This window comes from Schistocerca americana, chromosome 2, assembly GCF_021461395.2.
Source record: "Schistocerca americana isolate TAMUIC-IGC-003095 chromosome 2, iqSchAmer2.1, whole genome shotgun sequence".
In the NCBI taxonomy this organism is placed as follows: domain Eukaryota; kingdom Metazoa; phylum Arthropoda; class Insecta; order Orthoptera; family Acrididae; genus Schistocerca; species Schistocerca americana.
The window spans coordinates 369,006,957-369,022,366 of NC_060120.1; the positions used below are offsets into that span (position 1 = coordinate 369,006,957).

The 15,410-nt window shown below is 38.5% G+C and overlaps 2 protein-coding genes across 2 annotated transcripts in view; one reads left to right on the forward strand and one right to left on the reverse strand.

Moving 5' to 3' along the window:
• Positions 1-195: 195 nt before the first annotated feature.
• LOC124595013 (transmembrane protein 186-like) lies at positions 196-10,738 on the forward strand. The gene is made up of 2 exons (XM_047133561.1): positions 196-687; positions 10,420-10,738. The coding sequence occupies exons 1-2, from the start codon at positions 216-218 to the stop codon at positions 10,722-10,724; spliced, it is 777 nt and encodes a 258-aa protein (XP_046989517.1). The 5' UTR covers positions 196-215; the 3' UTR covers positions 10,725-10,738.
• Positions 10,707-15,410, reverse strand: part of LOC124595014 (28S ribosomal protein S7, mitochondrial) — an 88,455-nt gene continuing 83,751 nt past the window's right edge. The window contains exon 6 of the mRNA XM_047133563.1: positions 10,707-10,917. Within this exon, the coding sequence (XP_046989519.1) occupies positions 10,837-10,917 (81 nt within the window). The 3' untranslated portion in view covers positions 10,707-10,836. The remainder of the gene's footprint in view (positions 10,918-15,410) is intronic.

A 15,410-nucleotide genomic window follows, 5' to 3' on the forward strand; every position in this document is an offset into this window, starting at 1 on the left:
TTCATAATAATTGTTTGATTGCAAACGTGTTCAGAGAGTTATCGGAAAAGTTGTCTGTACTCCGCAAAACAGCACTGAATATTTTCCTTGTATGTTTCACAGGTATCTTGCGCGATATACTGTCGACATCATAGACCATAGATTGTTATATATGGTCTATGGTCGATAGTGTCAGCATTTTGATTACATATTTCAAAGAACATCTTTGACATTTTATGGGAGTGCAAACGCAAAGTGCAAATAATGTAAACAGTGAAGTGCGCGTTGGTTGGAGGCATGAGAGATACCGAAATAGTTTGTTGTTACGTGCTAGAAGCTATAATCTAATAAAGATGCACAGCATTTCGGACCTTAGTAGGATAGTAGTACGTTACGGGAGAACAAAAGTGCATTTCAGGGGGATGAAGACTATGCTTCTACATACGAAGTGTAGTTGTGAGAACATGTTTCGATGTTTTGGAAATACTATAAACAACGTTGACGATAGTGCTTCAAGCATAAATACAAATGGCGCTTCTGATGTATATACACCGTTTTATAAATTTCAGTATGTTCTTGCTGCAAGAAATCTATCCAGACTGAAGTGGTATCAAACATTTTGTACTGCGCTGAGTATTCCAACAGCGCTGTGTTTGGAAGTAGCTGGTTTGGTGCCAACTGATACTGTGAAAGCGGTTTTTATTTTAGGTTCGTCACTGGTTATTTTATGCAGATTGAATATTGACCTCGTTACTTAATAGTATCTAAAACAACTTTGAAAGAAAATTATGTTAAAACGGCTCCGATTCATCTGAGAAACGTCACTAGTAAGCTGCATGAAGATCCATTATACGCATTAAGATCCTCAGAAGCCGTATCTTTTAATATCTTTTCTTCCCGGAATAACATAAGATAATCAAAAAATCATAATTTTCAGAATAGTCTGAAGGGTATAGCACTAGCCTAATTCTTTTCTAGTATTCGATACATTTAGCAGCAATTGTGCTCTCTGCTGATGACTCATCTTAATCAAGCCATACACAACTTCAGCAACAAAAGGAGCAGTAAATGAGTTATTCAAAAGTATTGTTGGATATTGGATAATCGCCCATCAGCTAACGCTGAAAAATATGTTTCATTAAATTGAGCGCTAGTATGAGATATTGGAACCCTTCCCCTGTAGTTGTGAAACAGATTTGTCTGAGGTATATGTTCGGTAGGAATGTGGTAATTGTTAATTTGCATATCCAACGAATGTCACATAAAGGTTGTGGTGACAGACTGACCTGTAGCGTGGCCTCATGCATATTTGGCCCATATTTAATGCACCTTTCATCATAGAACTAAAACTGAGAGGTGTATTAAGAAAACATATTAAATAATGGGCTAGTTTCCTAATATTCTGATGTATTTAATGTACATATTTTGTACGTAAACTACAATATTTGCAAGGTGGACACCAACACAACTTTTACCCTGTTCTGTACAAGGTAAGATATACACAATGTGATCAAAAGTATCCGGACACCTGGCTGAAAATGACTTATAAGTTTGTGGCGCCCTCTATCGGTAATGCTGGAATTCAATATGGTGTTGGCCCACCCCTAGCCTTTATGACAGCTTCCACTCTCGCAGGCATACATTCAATCAGGTGCTGGAAGGTTTCTTGGGGAATGTCAGGCAGTCCACTCTTCACGGAGTGCTGCACTGAGGAGAGGGTTCAATGTTGGTCAGTGAGGCCTGGCACGAAGTCGGCGTTCCAAAACATCCCAAAGGTGTCCTTTCAGATTTAGGTCAGGACTCTGTGCACGCCAGTCCATTACAGGGATGTTATTGTCATGTAACCGCTCTGCCACAGACCGTGCATTATGAACAGGTGCTCGATTATGTTGCAAGAAGCAATTGCCATCCCCGAATTGCTCTTCAGCAGTGGGAAGCAAGAGGGTGCTTAAGACATCGATGTGGGCCTGTGCTGTGATAGTGCCATGTAAAACAACAAGGGGTGCAAGCCCCCTCCATGAGAAACACATCCACACCATAACACCACCGCCTCTGAATTTTACTGTTGGCACTACACACACTGGTAGATGATGTTCACTGGGCATTTGCTATACCCACATCCTGCCATTGGATTGCCACATTGTGTACCGCGATTCGTCACTCCACACAATGTTTTTTCACTGTTCAATCGTCCAATGTTTAGGCTCCTTACAGCAAGTGATGTGTCGTTTGGCATTTCCAGAGTGATGTGTGGCTTATGAGCAGCCGCTCAACCATGAAATCCAAGTTTTCTCACCTTTCACCTAACTGTCATAATACGTGCAGTGGATCCTGAAGCAGATTGGAATTCCTGTGTGATGGCCTATTACACAGTACGACCCTCTTCAGCTGTCGGTGGTCTTTGTCAGTCAGCAGATGAGGTTGGCCTGTGCGCATTTGAGCTGTGTGTGTCCCTTCACATTTCCACTTTGCTATCACATCGGAAACAGTGGACCTAGGGATGTTTAGGAGTGTGGATATCTCGCGTACAAATGTATGACACAAATGACACCTAGTCACCTGACCATGTTCGAAGTCCGTGAGTTCTGCGGAGCACCCCATTCTGCTCTGTCACGATGCCCAAGGACAGCAGAGGTTGCTAATATGGAGTACCTGGCAGTAGGTGGCAGCACAGCGCACTCATAACGTATGTTTTTTTTTGGGGGGGGGGGGTCTGGATACTTTTGATCACATAGTGTATCACTAACAACAATATTGATTGGACAAGATAAAGGACACTTCACATAGGTGACTATTTAAAACATAAAGCTTACTAACAACAGCATAACAATATATTTACTCTTTTATGAAGTTAGTTGTGAAGAATCTGGCATTATTTGAAAATAACAGTAGAATTCATAAATATAATGCAAATATAAATATAGCAAGAAAAAGAGCGTCTGCTGTCCACATCTTGATCTTATTCATGCATAGAATGAAGTAAAGTATAACATAGAAAAAGAAATTGACCACATACCTTGTGAAGACCAGGATTTTCATGTTCCTCAGTGTGTCATATTCTTGGTGCGGCAACTAATTGTTTCAGGATTAAATTGTAACAGAATATCTAGCCCAGCCTGAGGCCTACGTTACATTGAAAGGTGACAGTTTAGTTGAGAGTTGGCAAAGGAGTGTCAAAGACGTCTGTTAATCCATAAACTGTTAAGGTAGTAGCAATATACATCTGTATCAGAAGATAGTGCTTCATGAAGCTTCTAAAAGTGGATGTATAGCACTGACAACAATTTTGCAGTTATATAAACATTTGACCATGATAATTCATTCATTATTCTGTGATTACGAAGCTGCTTAGTGAGGCTTGTTGCAATATTATGAAATGGATAGATTCCTGTTCAGTTGCAGACGGCACAACTAAAAGGTTCTTAACACATTGAGCTTTCAGCCAAAGCCTTTTTCAGAAAAGGAAACACCCACACATTCATACAAGCAAGCACACCTCATGCAAACATTACCGTTTTCTCCGGGCGCTCTAAATTGCATATTAATCTTTTTTTTTAAGATTGTGTTTTAGCATGTCATCAGCTGGAACAGAAGCTGCTTGGGATGAACTTGCAGATTTAGAGGAAATGGAATTTCCCAAATTGTAGTGAAGCTATTGAGGGCAAACACATTACCACTCACTGTCCAGAATACAGTGGAAGCCCTTATTTTAATTACAAAGCTCATCCTGACATTGCTCATTTACCGGGTCGACAGAAGTGTCCGATCCAACGCGTCGGCTTTGACCCGTGACGTAAGGGTGTTGTCGAGTGTGACGTCATGACGGCGCGAGTTTGGTTTGAGTGTGGCTGTCTCCAGTTCCGTTTTATCTTATTTTATTTACTTTTCTGATCTGTTCGTTCTATCTCGTGAGATTTTTTTTTTAATTTAAAAACATCTATTACTTATTTTAATTGTTTCCTCGAATTTCTGTTTTAGTTTATTATATTTATCTTTCTGATCTGTTCGTTCTATCCCATGAGATTTTTTTTTTTAAAAAGACAAAAAACACTAATCAGCTACTGAAGCATCTTTATCTTCTATGGGTTGCAGGGGTTACGACCCCTGGGGAGGTGGGTGGGTATTCATGCATGGCTGTCTTCACTTACACATTGTAGCTACGCAAGGCGTCTAAATTTGTTTATATTTAGTTTGCCCCCCCACCCAAAACACCCCATTTCCCGCGCTTGTCCCGTTAGTGTCATTAGGCTTCTTGTGGAAAGTGTGTGTGTTTGTTTCCGCCATATTTGTGACGTCATGGGTCAAAGCAGACGGTTGGGATCGGACGCTTCCGTATTTCCCATTTACCTATTGCAGTGTGGGATGATGGGAAAATTTTGAGACAGTGGAATATATTTTTTTTTAAAAGAAAAAAAAAACAGAAAGTGTCAGCAGTATACTTTTCAAAACAATTTCCGGCTACAAAACATAAGAATTCATTATTTTCTGTTGGCTGATAACTAACATCTTTCTGTTACCATAGAACATAATGACTCAGTTCACTGTGTATGAAAAACAGTTCAATAAAATGAATAGGCCTATACAGGTATAGACAAAGCTCATTGCACTGTGGAAAATGCTTTAGATTTATTGACAACCGATTTTAAGGGAACAGTGGAATTAACAGTTGAAAATGTTCTGTTAAGTGTACTTTCATGATTTTGTTCAAAAGCAGCTAACATTTATGAATATGTATGCTCCATACGGGTTACAGCATACCGAGTGTTCTAGTTCGGAAGAGGTAGTTGCAGGCTCAAAGAGGAAGACAAGCTCTGATACAAATCTTGTGCCTTTACCAGGTATTCCAAAAAAATCAGCAACATGTGTTAAAGAAGTCTGAGAGGAATGTTTGGAATATATTGAGAGAAAGACGATCATAGCCCTGACAGAACAAATATAAGTAAAACTGATCTCATAAAAAATGTAAATATGTCACTAAAAGTAATAAAAGGATACTTCATGTCCTCATAGAGTAATGAAAATAAACGACATAACACCTTACAGCTATGAGTCATGTTCATGCAAAGCAGAGGGGTTTATTAACTAAACAAGTTTACAATGTTTTAAGAATAAGTTTAAAGAGGTAGTACGAGATGAGGTATATATGGAAAGATATGCTAATGTGAATGTCAATATATTTTGTATTGTCAGTATTTGAACGCAGCTTTCCTAAAAAAAATATTCAGAAAGTTCATTAAAAAAAGTCAGCAATAGGTAACTAAAAGTGTCTAAATATTATGTCCGAGGAAAAGAGAGATTTATGTAAAGGCGAACAAGCCAAGAGCCGACACCACTTGAATTCTACAAGAAAAACTGTAGTATTTTAAGGAAAATTACTTAAGTGTCCAGAAATACGCACATAAAGACAGAAATTAATAATGCTGACAATAAGATTAAAACTACATGGTCCAGTTACATTAATGAGGCCACCACTGATGTTTAATGTCAGGGTGCAATAGCCACTCGCAGATGGCAGTTAGCAGCATGAACGTGGAGGGTATATAAAGTGTGTTGGGGAGATGTGGAAGATTGCCCTCATCGTAATGTGGAACTGTAGTGATGTATCTGATGTCCAAAAGGATGTGATTGTTGGCTCGCTGGTTAAAGGTGGCATAATTTCCCAAAAGCATAAGTTTTTTCATGTGTTGCCTTGGTTAAAATATACTGTTCATGGCAAACCAAACCTGGCGCCGAGACCACTGTGGTGCACCATGGGCCATAGATGATGGGTGAATGATGGCTGCAGAGATGTGACTAGGCGAATAGATGTGCAACTGTTGAGCAGTTGACTGTACTTGAGAATAGCCTCACATTTAAGGAGAAAAAAATTTCTAATTGGATTCCACAAGAGTTGCCCAACTTTGAGTGCTGTTTATACATTCTTTCACAGCCGTAACAATAAAATATCATCAGTTGCAATTTTTTGTGGTCTTTCCAAGGCATTTGATTGCGTAGATCATGTTACTCTCTTGGAAAAACATACGTTTTATGGAACTGATGGCTTTACAAAAAATTTTTTGACTCATACTTAATAAATAGAATGTAAAAAGCTGTGCTTAACAGTTCTAACAATGTTGGAAAAAGGGAGACTTTTAGTGACTAGGGAGAAATCACAAAGGGTTCAATTTTGGGTTACTGTTATGTATGTGAAAGACCTTCCACTTCCATTTATCAAACAGAATTAGTACTTTTTGCATATGATACTAGTGTTATAATAAATCTATTTACAAACAGAACAACAAGTGATAAGGTTAATGACATTTTTCAAAGAATTGAGAGTTTTTTTGAAAATGGAAACACTAAATTTTGAGAAAACAGACTATATTCAATTCTGCACAATAAAATCATGGTACCAATTAATGTAGTACATAAACAGGAGTCAGTAAATGAGATAGAATGGTCCAAATTATTGCTTGTATGTACTGATGAAGACCCGTATTACTGAGCTGCTCAAACAGTTAAGGTCATCTACTTTTGCTGTTCATATAATTGCTGGTCTTGCAAACACGTGAACCTCATAACATTTTTTTTTGCATATTCTACTATATAATTTCTTATGGAATAATTTTCAGGGGGTAGCTCATCAATGAGGAAGAAATTTCTACGCAGCAACAATTATTTTTTTTAAATTTCCCTAATAAAATAAAATATCTGTCAGGTAGCAAAGCAAGTTTTAAAGCTAATCTGAAATTATTTCTACTGGACAACTTCTACGAGGTGTGTGAGAAAAGTAATCAGCCTGGCAACATGGAGAGAGATCTGGCAATGCTGTGTTGTTCTACTTGTGTAGACTGGTGTGTTTGTTCCTTCCAGGTCCTCGGGCTGAGTTTCAGGTTCATACAGACATCATGTGGTTTTTGAAAGTGCCATCAGTGAAGTTGTGTTTTTGTTGTGTGTTTAGAAAATGGAACAGTGGAATTTAGAGCAACATTGTGCCACCAAGTTTTGTGTTAAACTTGGGGAAACTTCAAGTGTGACCTACGTAAAGGTGAAGCAGGCCTATGAAGAACATTTCTTATTGATAGCACAAGTGTTTCACTGGCAAGGCCAAGAATGTGTTGAATATGAACCTTACTCAGGGAGACATTGAATCAAGTGAGACCGGACATTGCAGACAAGTGGATGCTGCATCCTGCAGTACCTCATATCACATAGTCGTTTCTATCATGGAATTTTTTACCTCAAAATGCAATCCTATTGCTCCACAGCCCCCCTATTCACCTGATCTGAGTCTTAGTGACCTTTTTTTGTGTGTGACCAACCTACCAGTTGAGACCTTTTGGCACTGCTACAAAGACTGGGAATGACGACTCCACTGGTGTATTGCTGCCAAAGAGAACTATTTTGAAGGGGACAGTATTGTTGTTAGGGAAAAAAAAACTTTGGTGGATAAAAAATAAGTCTCATTACTTTTCTCATTCACCTCGTACACCATAGCCAAATTTTTATTTAAAAACTAGCAACTTGCAGAAGAAAAAAGAAGTCCATTAATGTTAAACCTAAAGCTGTACACACATCCTATAAAGTGACTAGTTCCACATCGTTTTAATAAAGGAAAATCATTCAGATGATGTACGGAACATGTAACTAACTCATGGGTCATTTCTTCCATACTTGTTTTTGGCACAGTGTCTATCATTGGTGGCAGCTTGTTGTCTTTCGAAAGTGGCGATGCAAAAAAGGTGAACCACTTGGATTTGTATATTATTTCTACTCTGCTTCCACATTTCCTACTCAGGGATTTATCATATTCTGGAAGTATAAATGGAGACTTCTTAACTTTAACTGGAGCTAAGGCAAGCTCATACTTAGTGCTCAATTTCTTTAAGACATCAAATCTCCAATTTTTGTTCAAATAAGGCTTTCTTTTTGTCTGCAATCTTCTATAAACTTCAGAATACAACAACACACATGTGAGCACCAGCTGATCCCTAGTGCCTATTGTCAGCCTTCTGGAATTCAATGTCTGATCTGCTAAGTACAGGATAAATAATAATAATAAAATAATAATAATTCAAAGGTTGTCGATTCAACTAAATGTTGAGGGATTACAATTACCAACAACTTAAATTGGAGCCATCACACAGAAAATTATGAGAAAAAAGGAAAGTCAAAGACTGTTTATTGGCAGAACACTGCACTGATCAGTGCAACAGATCTACTAAAGAGACTGCCTCCACTATGCTTGTCTGTGCTCGGCTAGAGTATTGTGTGGTATTGGGATCCTCACCAGGAAGTATTGACAGAAGACATCAACATAGTTCAGAGAAGGGCCATTTTGTATTATCACAAAATAGGGGAGAGAGAGTCTTGGATATGGTACACAATCTTAGGTGGTAAGTTAAAGAACAAAGGTGTTTTCCATTGTGGTGAGACCTTTTCACAAAATTTCAATCACCATGTAAAAATATTTTGGTGGGTCACATCTACATATGGACAACTGACTGTTGTAATAAAATGTGAGAAATCAGAGCTCGCATGGAAAGGTTTCAGTGTTAATTCACCCTGCCCCCCCCCCCCCCCCCCCCCCCACTCCACTCCAGGGAGTGGAGTTTGTGTGAAAGTGGTTCTGTGAACCCTTTGTCAAGCAGTTGGATGTGAATTGCAAAGTAGTGATACAGATGCAGAAACAGCACAGATTCCCACCAAATATGAGAAGCAGTGCACTTTGACATACACTCTCCACTTTCAGCACAGTTCACTCGTGTACAAGAGTGTTTTAATTTTTTGTTTAACAAAAGTGGAACACAAGTGTATAATTTTTCGACATAGTCTCCTTGTCATTCAACTCACTTGTTCCAGTGTGTAGGAATTACATGGATTCACTAGGGACGGCAGTTTTGGTCATGTGCTTATCCACTCGTACACTACCTGCTGCACCTCTTCATCAGAATGAAATTTATTTCCTCCTGTTGCCCCTTTGAGTGGTCCAAACATGTGATATTCACTTGGTGTGAGGTCTGGTGAGTATCAAGGTGCAGGTCATTGATGGTTGCACAGGCAGTACGAGACCAAGCATTGCCATGTTGCAAAATGACACCTGTAGTCAGAGGCCCATGTTGCTTTGATCTTACTGAAACTTATTAGAATATGATGTACTGGTGACTGTGTTTCCCCTAGTTGTGTAGCATTCAAAGACAACGCCTCATTTATCCTAAAATAAGAGTCAGCAAAACCTTCATTACAGATGGCTGCATCTTGAAGTCCTTGGCTTTTGTTGATAAGCAACGGGGCCATTCCTTCCTTGCTCTGTTACTGGTTGTGTACCCAGGTTTCATCTCCTGGAACGATTCTCATGTAGAAGCCATCACCTTCTCGTTGAAAGCTCCGCAAAAGTTCTCCACGACATCAGCGCATTGGTCTTTCAGTTCTGGACCGAGCTGTTGATGACACCCACCTTGCAGACACTTATATGAAACCTGGGCACTTCGTGAATGATGCGAGGTGCTGTGCTGTGCCTTGACGAATATTCAGATTTGTGGCTTTTTAATCCATCATCACTCGGCGGTTTTCCATCACCATGGCATCAACTGCTGCAGTAGACTGGTGTCATAGCACGGAATGCCTGATGTCACTGAGCAACTATCACAGAAGTCAGGCCATTTCCGAACTTTCAACATCACTCACACACTTGCTGCAGTGATAGACACGCATCATCATACTTGGCCCTCATTCACCGACAGATTTGAATAGGTTTTGTGCCTTTATTGCTTCAGAAACATATGACAGAATGCTGTTCTTCCTTGGAGGATGTCACAAGCAGGGCAGCCATTCTGAACTGGTATTGCGGCTGCTTTTTGCTTGTCTGTAGTATGCTGCCCCCTGTAGGGCATTCCTTACCTCACTGGTAACAGTACAGCTGATAGAACAATGGCACAAAATGTCAATTTTTAATTACAGTTTTAAGGTTATACTTGACTCACCCATGTATTTCCACTTGTGCTGTTAGGAGTGTGGAGCAAGAGAGCAAAGTTGAAGGGAAATGCAGTGTGTTGCATCTTTATAACGATTAATAAACATTTTGGAATTTAAGTGTCATGACAGTATAAGAACAATGCAATGTAAATATGAATATTTGTCATTGGTAAAACCTAGAAGTGGATTTTACAAATAACTGGAATTGCTAAAGGAACTAATTAACATTCCAAATATGTGAGAAACATGCTATTGTGAAAACAGTGCATAGGAAGATATGCAAAAGTCAAAAGCATCATCCACCTATTTTATATTAAAACATTCGTGAGGCACAACACCCCAAATATTGTGATTTCTCATTCCCTTCAGAGTCTGTTTTACATTAATGGTGATTTTTGCAGTAACTTCTAAGCAATTATACTTTTATTTTTCAATAAATAATTCTTTCCTTTCTCATAAACTAGTTTATTTTTACTGTTTTTGCAGGTGCAATGGGGACACTTGCTCTACACACAATTGGTGTACTTGGCACTAATGTAGTAGGAGCATTGTACCTCAATTCATCTGAGAGCCTTGTAAAGATTTCTTATCTGGATTTCTATGGTCGCCGTATTGATACCATCTGTGGTAAAGAAGATATAATGTTGTTGTCTGAGTTAGCAGATGAACCAAATGACGTGTATATTTACCTCAGGCGTTACTCCACTTCACAGAAACTTAAGCTGAGTTTAAGATTTGGAAAAATTTTACACATGGATAAATTTGTATCAGTCTTTGGTCAAATAAAGTAATGTTTTATTACCTACAGATGTATTTACAGACTTATAATGTCAATGTAAATTTCAATTGCTGTTGCAGCATGGAAGGCAATTACCAAAAAGTACAAAAGTATTTTTTTTTCATCTATCCCCATCGGTAATGTGCGTATGCTCTGTTAGCTTCACAGAGTTTATGTAGTTCTTGCTTCCTTCTAACAACTTTTCCCTGTAACAAAAAACACAGACCGTAATGAATCTGAATGACACTTTTGTTCCCTCCATGAAAGAATGTACAGGAAAATTTCACCAGATCACTCATGACACTAAAACATTTTTATCATGGGTACAAGAAATATCATTGCCACAATGAAATCTTTGGACTTGGAACTTTAATTGAAACAAATGCAATGTGCTCACTCCTTGGTTAGCTAATGGTGATCACAATGTAATCCAAAATAATATGTTTCTGCATTTCACACATTATTATTCACAATTCAGTTGCACAGTATCCAGTTTCTTTCTTCCTGAATGGATTCTGTGTAGTAAGAAAGCTCAGTAATGAAATGTATCAGCAGCTGCTATTATTCTCATCGGACTTTAATACATAATTGTTATTTCTAACGCTAATAATGTACAGCAACTCAAAAGGATGCTTGGAAAGCCTGTATACCATGGTTTAACAATGTGTTACTATATAGACTGTCATTTTTGCATTTGCCATAAACCACATAGCACTTAAGATATTTAGGCAGCATGTTATAGCAGCAATACACAGAAGAAGCAAGACAGAAATATAAAATATGCATTTGAATATGAAAACAGTGGTAACATCACCTTTCTAGGCTTGAACATAGTAAAGAAAACAATATACACACCTTCAAATGGTCAAACAACAGACACCTCCTTTCGCTACCCTCCAACACACAAATATGCTTCACACAGAGAACTAGTCGAAAGAGCCAGTAACATATCACTGAATAAATATACAAAGCGTGACAAACTCAGCATAATCAAACAAATAGTTTCATTAAATGGCTATGACACACTTATTGACAACCTCATACAGAAAAGGAAAAATAATAAATAAACTGCTACAACAAAAATAGAAAGAAAAAAAAAAAAATCCCACTCTCCTATCAGATAGCATTTATTTTCAAATTGTACCCAATTCCCATACACAACAGCACCAAGCCACGGATTGCTGCTCACCCTGACCATCAGATCATTTATGTCTATAGAGAATAAGAACAGTCCTGAGACGGAACTTCCTGGCAGATTAAAACTGTGTGCCAGACCGAGACTCGAACTCGGGACCTTTGCCTTTCGCGGGCAAGTGCTCTACCAACTGAGCTACCCAAGCACGACTCACGCCCCGTCCTCACAGCTTTACTTCTGCCAGTACCTTGTCTCCTACCTTCCAAACTTAACAGAAGCTCTCCTGCGAACCTGCAAGGGGCGTGAGTCGTGCTTGGGTAGCTCAGTTGCTAGAGCACTTGCCCGCGAAAGGCAAACGTCCCGAGTTCGAGTCTCGGTCCGGCACACAGTTTTAATCTGCCAGGAAGTTTCATATCAGCACACACTCCGCTGCAGAGTGAAAGTCTCATTCAAGAATAGACCTATCACACTTCCATGGGGCACCTGTGGCAATAATCTTGTCCTGATGGCCTATTTGAGCCTCAGAAACATTTTGCAATACTGCTTCACATTAACTGTTGCAAACAATGGTAGCCAGACGATCAGCAGAGGACCTGCTTCATTGAAAAAGAGATTGAGCATTACTTTTCTGGCCTTAGGGATGGAGTGGCCTTGTTTTAGATGATCAGATCCAGGTTGTTGCTACTCCATGCTCGTGTATTTAGAAGGAGGGTCGAAGTGGTGACACATTTCATCATGTCACAATCTGAGCAATGAAATCCGTTACTTCCTTTGTGTATCTCAATATATGGGTCAAGCAAACACCCATTCTCACTGCTTTCTGATTCACTGAAAGCCATAATGAAGCTTCTCGTGTTTACGGAATGTACAGTTCCTTTGATGACACCACCAGAATACAGTGCACCATCCAAGACACTTATCTTCATACATCTCTTTCATCCTTTGATAAATTTATAAAACATGCTTCCTTTCTGTGCAAATACATTGGCTGACCACTCTTTGTGCTGATTGGGAAGAATCAATAATGCAACAAACTGTAGAAATAACTTCAAAAATAAGGGAATTGCTGTGAAGCTGTTAACTATGCTTGTGCAACTGGGATACCACCACAACATCTCTTGGCAAACACATCAGGATTACACACAATACCTCTACAGCGAAGGTTTCCTTTTCAATTGGGGATACCTTTTATATCTTTCTTCCTTAAATTAAGTCTCTTTGATACTAGTCGACTTCTTTTGGCCAGGAATGCCTTCTTTGCCCTTGGGTCTGCTTTTCATGTCATCCTTGTTTTGTTTGTTGTCTGTTATTTTGCTTCCATGGAAGCAGAATTTCTTAACTTGTAGTCCTTAACTTTTTAATTACCTTCCACTCCAAGACGTTAAAAAGAGATTTGCATCTAAGGCAAAAACTCAAGAACAATTCTTCACTTGGAAACTTCTATTAAAGTATTGCTAATGACAGAAGCAAAATCTACTATATACATTAGTAGAATTTACAGAGAGGAACAACATGATTATGTTAACACATTCTTTCAGAATAAATTAAACAGAAGTTGGGACTGATTAAGGTTAAATGGAACCCTTTAGTTCCAGTGACTTCTCCTCTTCTACCTCTCCCAACCAACCCACTTTTCCTACCTGAGGAAGGAAATACAAATGTTAACTTGGTTCAAGTGAAGATTCTGAAACAGATAGATAGTAGTAAAAACCACAACACTCCAAAACTGGCATCAAAGCAGGTGCATAGAGTTATCTGAGGAATGAAAAAGTGAAGGTGTGGTCCACAGCATGAAGGGAGAAAGGAAATGAGTTGAAATGGAGGAAAACAATACAAAGGGAATTTGTGATGATATTTACATAATGCTCATCAATGAATACACTCCTGAAAAATGGAAGCAATGTTTCAATTATTCTACTTCAAATGAAAGGGACTTACAATGTGTAAAAACTATAGACTTATCTGACTTTTCCCTGAAATATACATAAGATCTTCACAAGAACATGGGATTTTAATAAACAAGAAAGCCAGCTAGCTAGCTAGTTTTATAGGTGAATAAAGCACAATGGTCCGTATAAGATCACATATGAAATTACAGTCAGAGCCATAAATAGGAACCACCATTTCACTTGGGCTTAAACTATTCTCGGGAGGTGGTTGGATGGTTAAAAGCTGAAATATAAGAAGAAGAAATATTGCTGTCGCAGATGCATGCCCGAAAGTTGATGGAATGGACCAAAAGTAAGTTCCCAGATCCTTAAAGTAAGGAAATGAATACACATTAATGGAACATGTAAAACTGCCCTTCATTTTGCTGGCAACACTGTTTATCTTCAACATCTAATGAAAGAAGTTTGCAAGTAAGCTGAAGTCAATTATAATAAGAATTTGTAATTACCATACCAAAAATATATATAAATTAAGAGCGAATTCATAGAACCAGTTGACAATTTTTTTTTTTTTGTATTTAGGACAGCAAAAGAAATGAGCAGAAAAGTAAAAAAGAGACTGGAGTGTAGAATTTTCCTCTTTCAATTCTAAACTTGCCACAATCCTGATGAAATTTAACAGAAGCTGTCGCACCGTCATATGGATTCTGCAGCATAGTAACATTGGCTTAGTCAATATATTGTTTCTCAAGAGCTATTAGTACTGCTTATCTTGAAACTGACAAGGAGAGGCCCCCAGCAGTGGGATCAACTTTTTGAAATCATCTATATGGTGATGTAGGTTTAGATCACAGCTATCACCTTGTTTGCGAGTTACAGGAAAGAGGATTCAGAATTCTGCATGAGGTTCAATAGCATTAAAAAAGTAGCATCATATCGACTATAGCTTGTGTCATGTAAGATGGTGCTTCCACGCATCGAGGCGGAGCAGTGGAGGGATGAGAACTATGCATGTGTGGCAGCAGAGAGCAGCAAAGCCCACATTGCCAAACAGTGTTGCTGCAGACAAAAGTCAGGCTCATTTTCCAACGGTACATCATATTATATGTTCAAATCTATGTGGGGAATAGTAAATATTAAAACCAATTTTGATCAGGCGTCATGAGAGAAATATTAATTTACATCTGGACGATGTTGCGTCCACTGCTCCACAGATTTACTATGTGTGAGGTCGGGAGGTGAGAACAGCTGACACAGCTTTGTGAAGACACGAAGGAAAATTTTTCTCACAATGATAAGTGTCTAATAACAAGATTTTTGAAATCGCTTGCAATAATTATCATTTACTGTGATCTGAACTTTATTATAAGTAAACATTTAATACATTACAAAATCAACTTGAAGCACACATGAAATCATTGGATTTGATTGACAACTGCTTCTGCTCGATAGAATTTTGAAAAATATGTATAAGGTTTGTGTGTGTGTGTGTGTGTGTGTGTGTGTGTGTGTGTGTGTGTGTGCATGTGAGCGTGCGTGCACGTGATGTGTTTGACTGTAGTTAAGCATAATCACTGTGCATAAAAAATAATTAGTGGTAGGAAAGACTAATGAAAAGACTATTGTAAAAATGGGCAGTAAGTTGTCATATTTTTCGCTGTTAATGGGCATTATG

Excerpts from the sequence above, each read along its gene's own strand:
- LOC124595013 (XM_047133561.1), top strand. The coding sequence starts at position 216 with ATGGGAGTGCAAACGCAAAGTGCAAATAATGTAAACAGTGAAGTGCGC. Across the intron at positions 688-10,419 it reads GAAAGCGGTTTTTATTTTAG|GTGCAATGGGGACACTTGCT; the intron begins GTTCGTCACTGG and ends CTGTTTTTGCAG.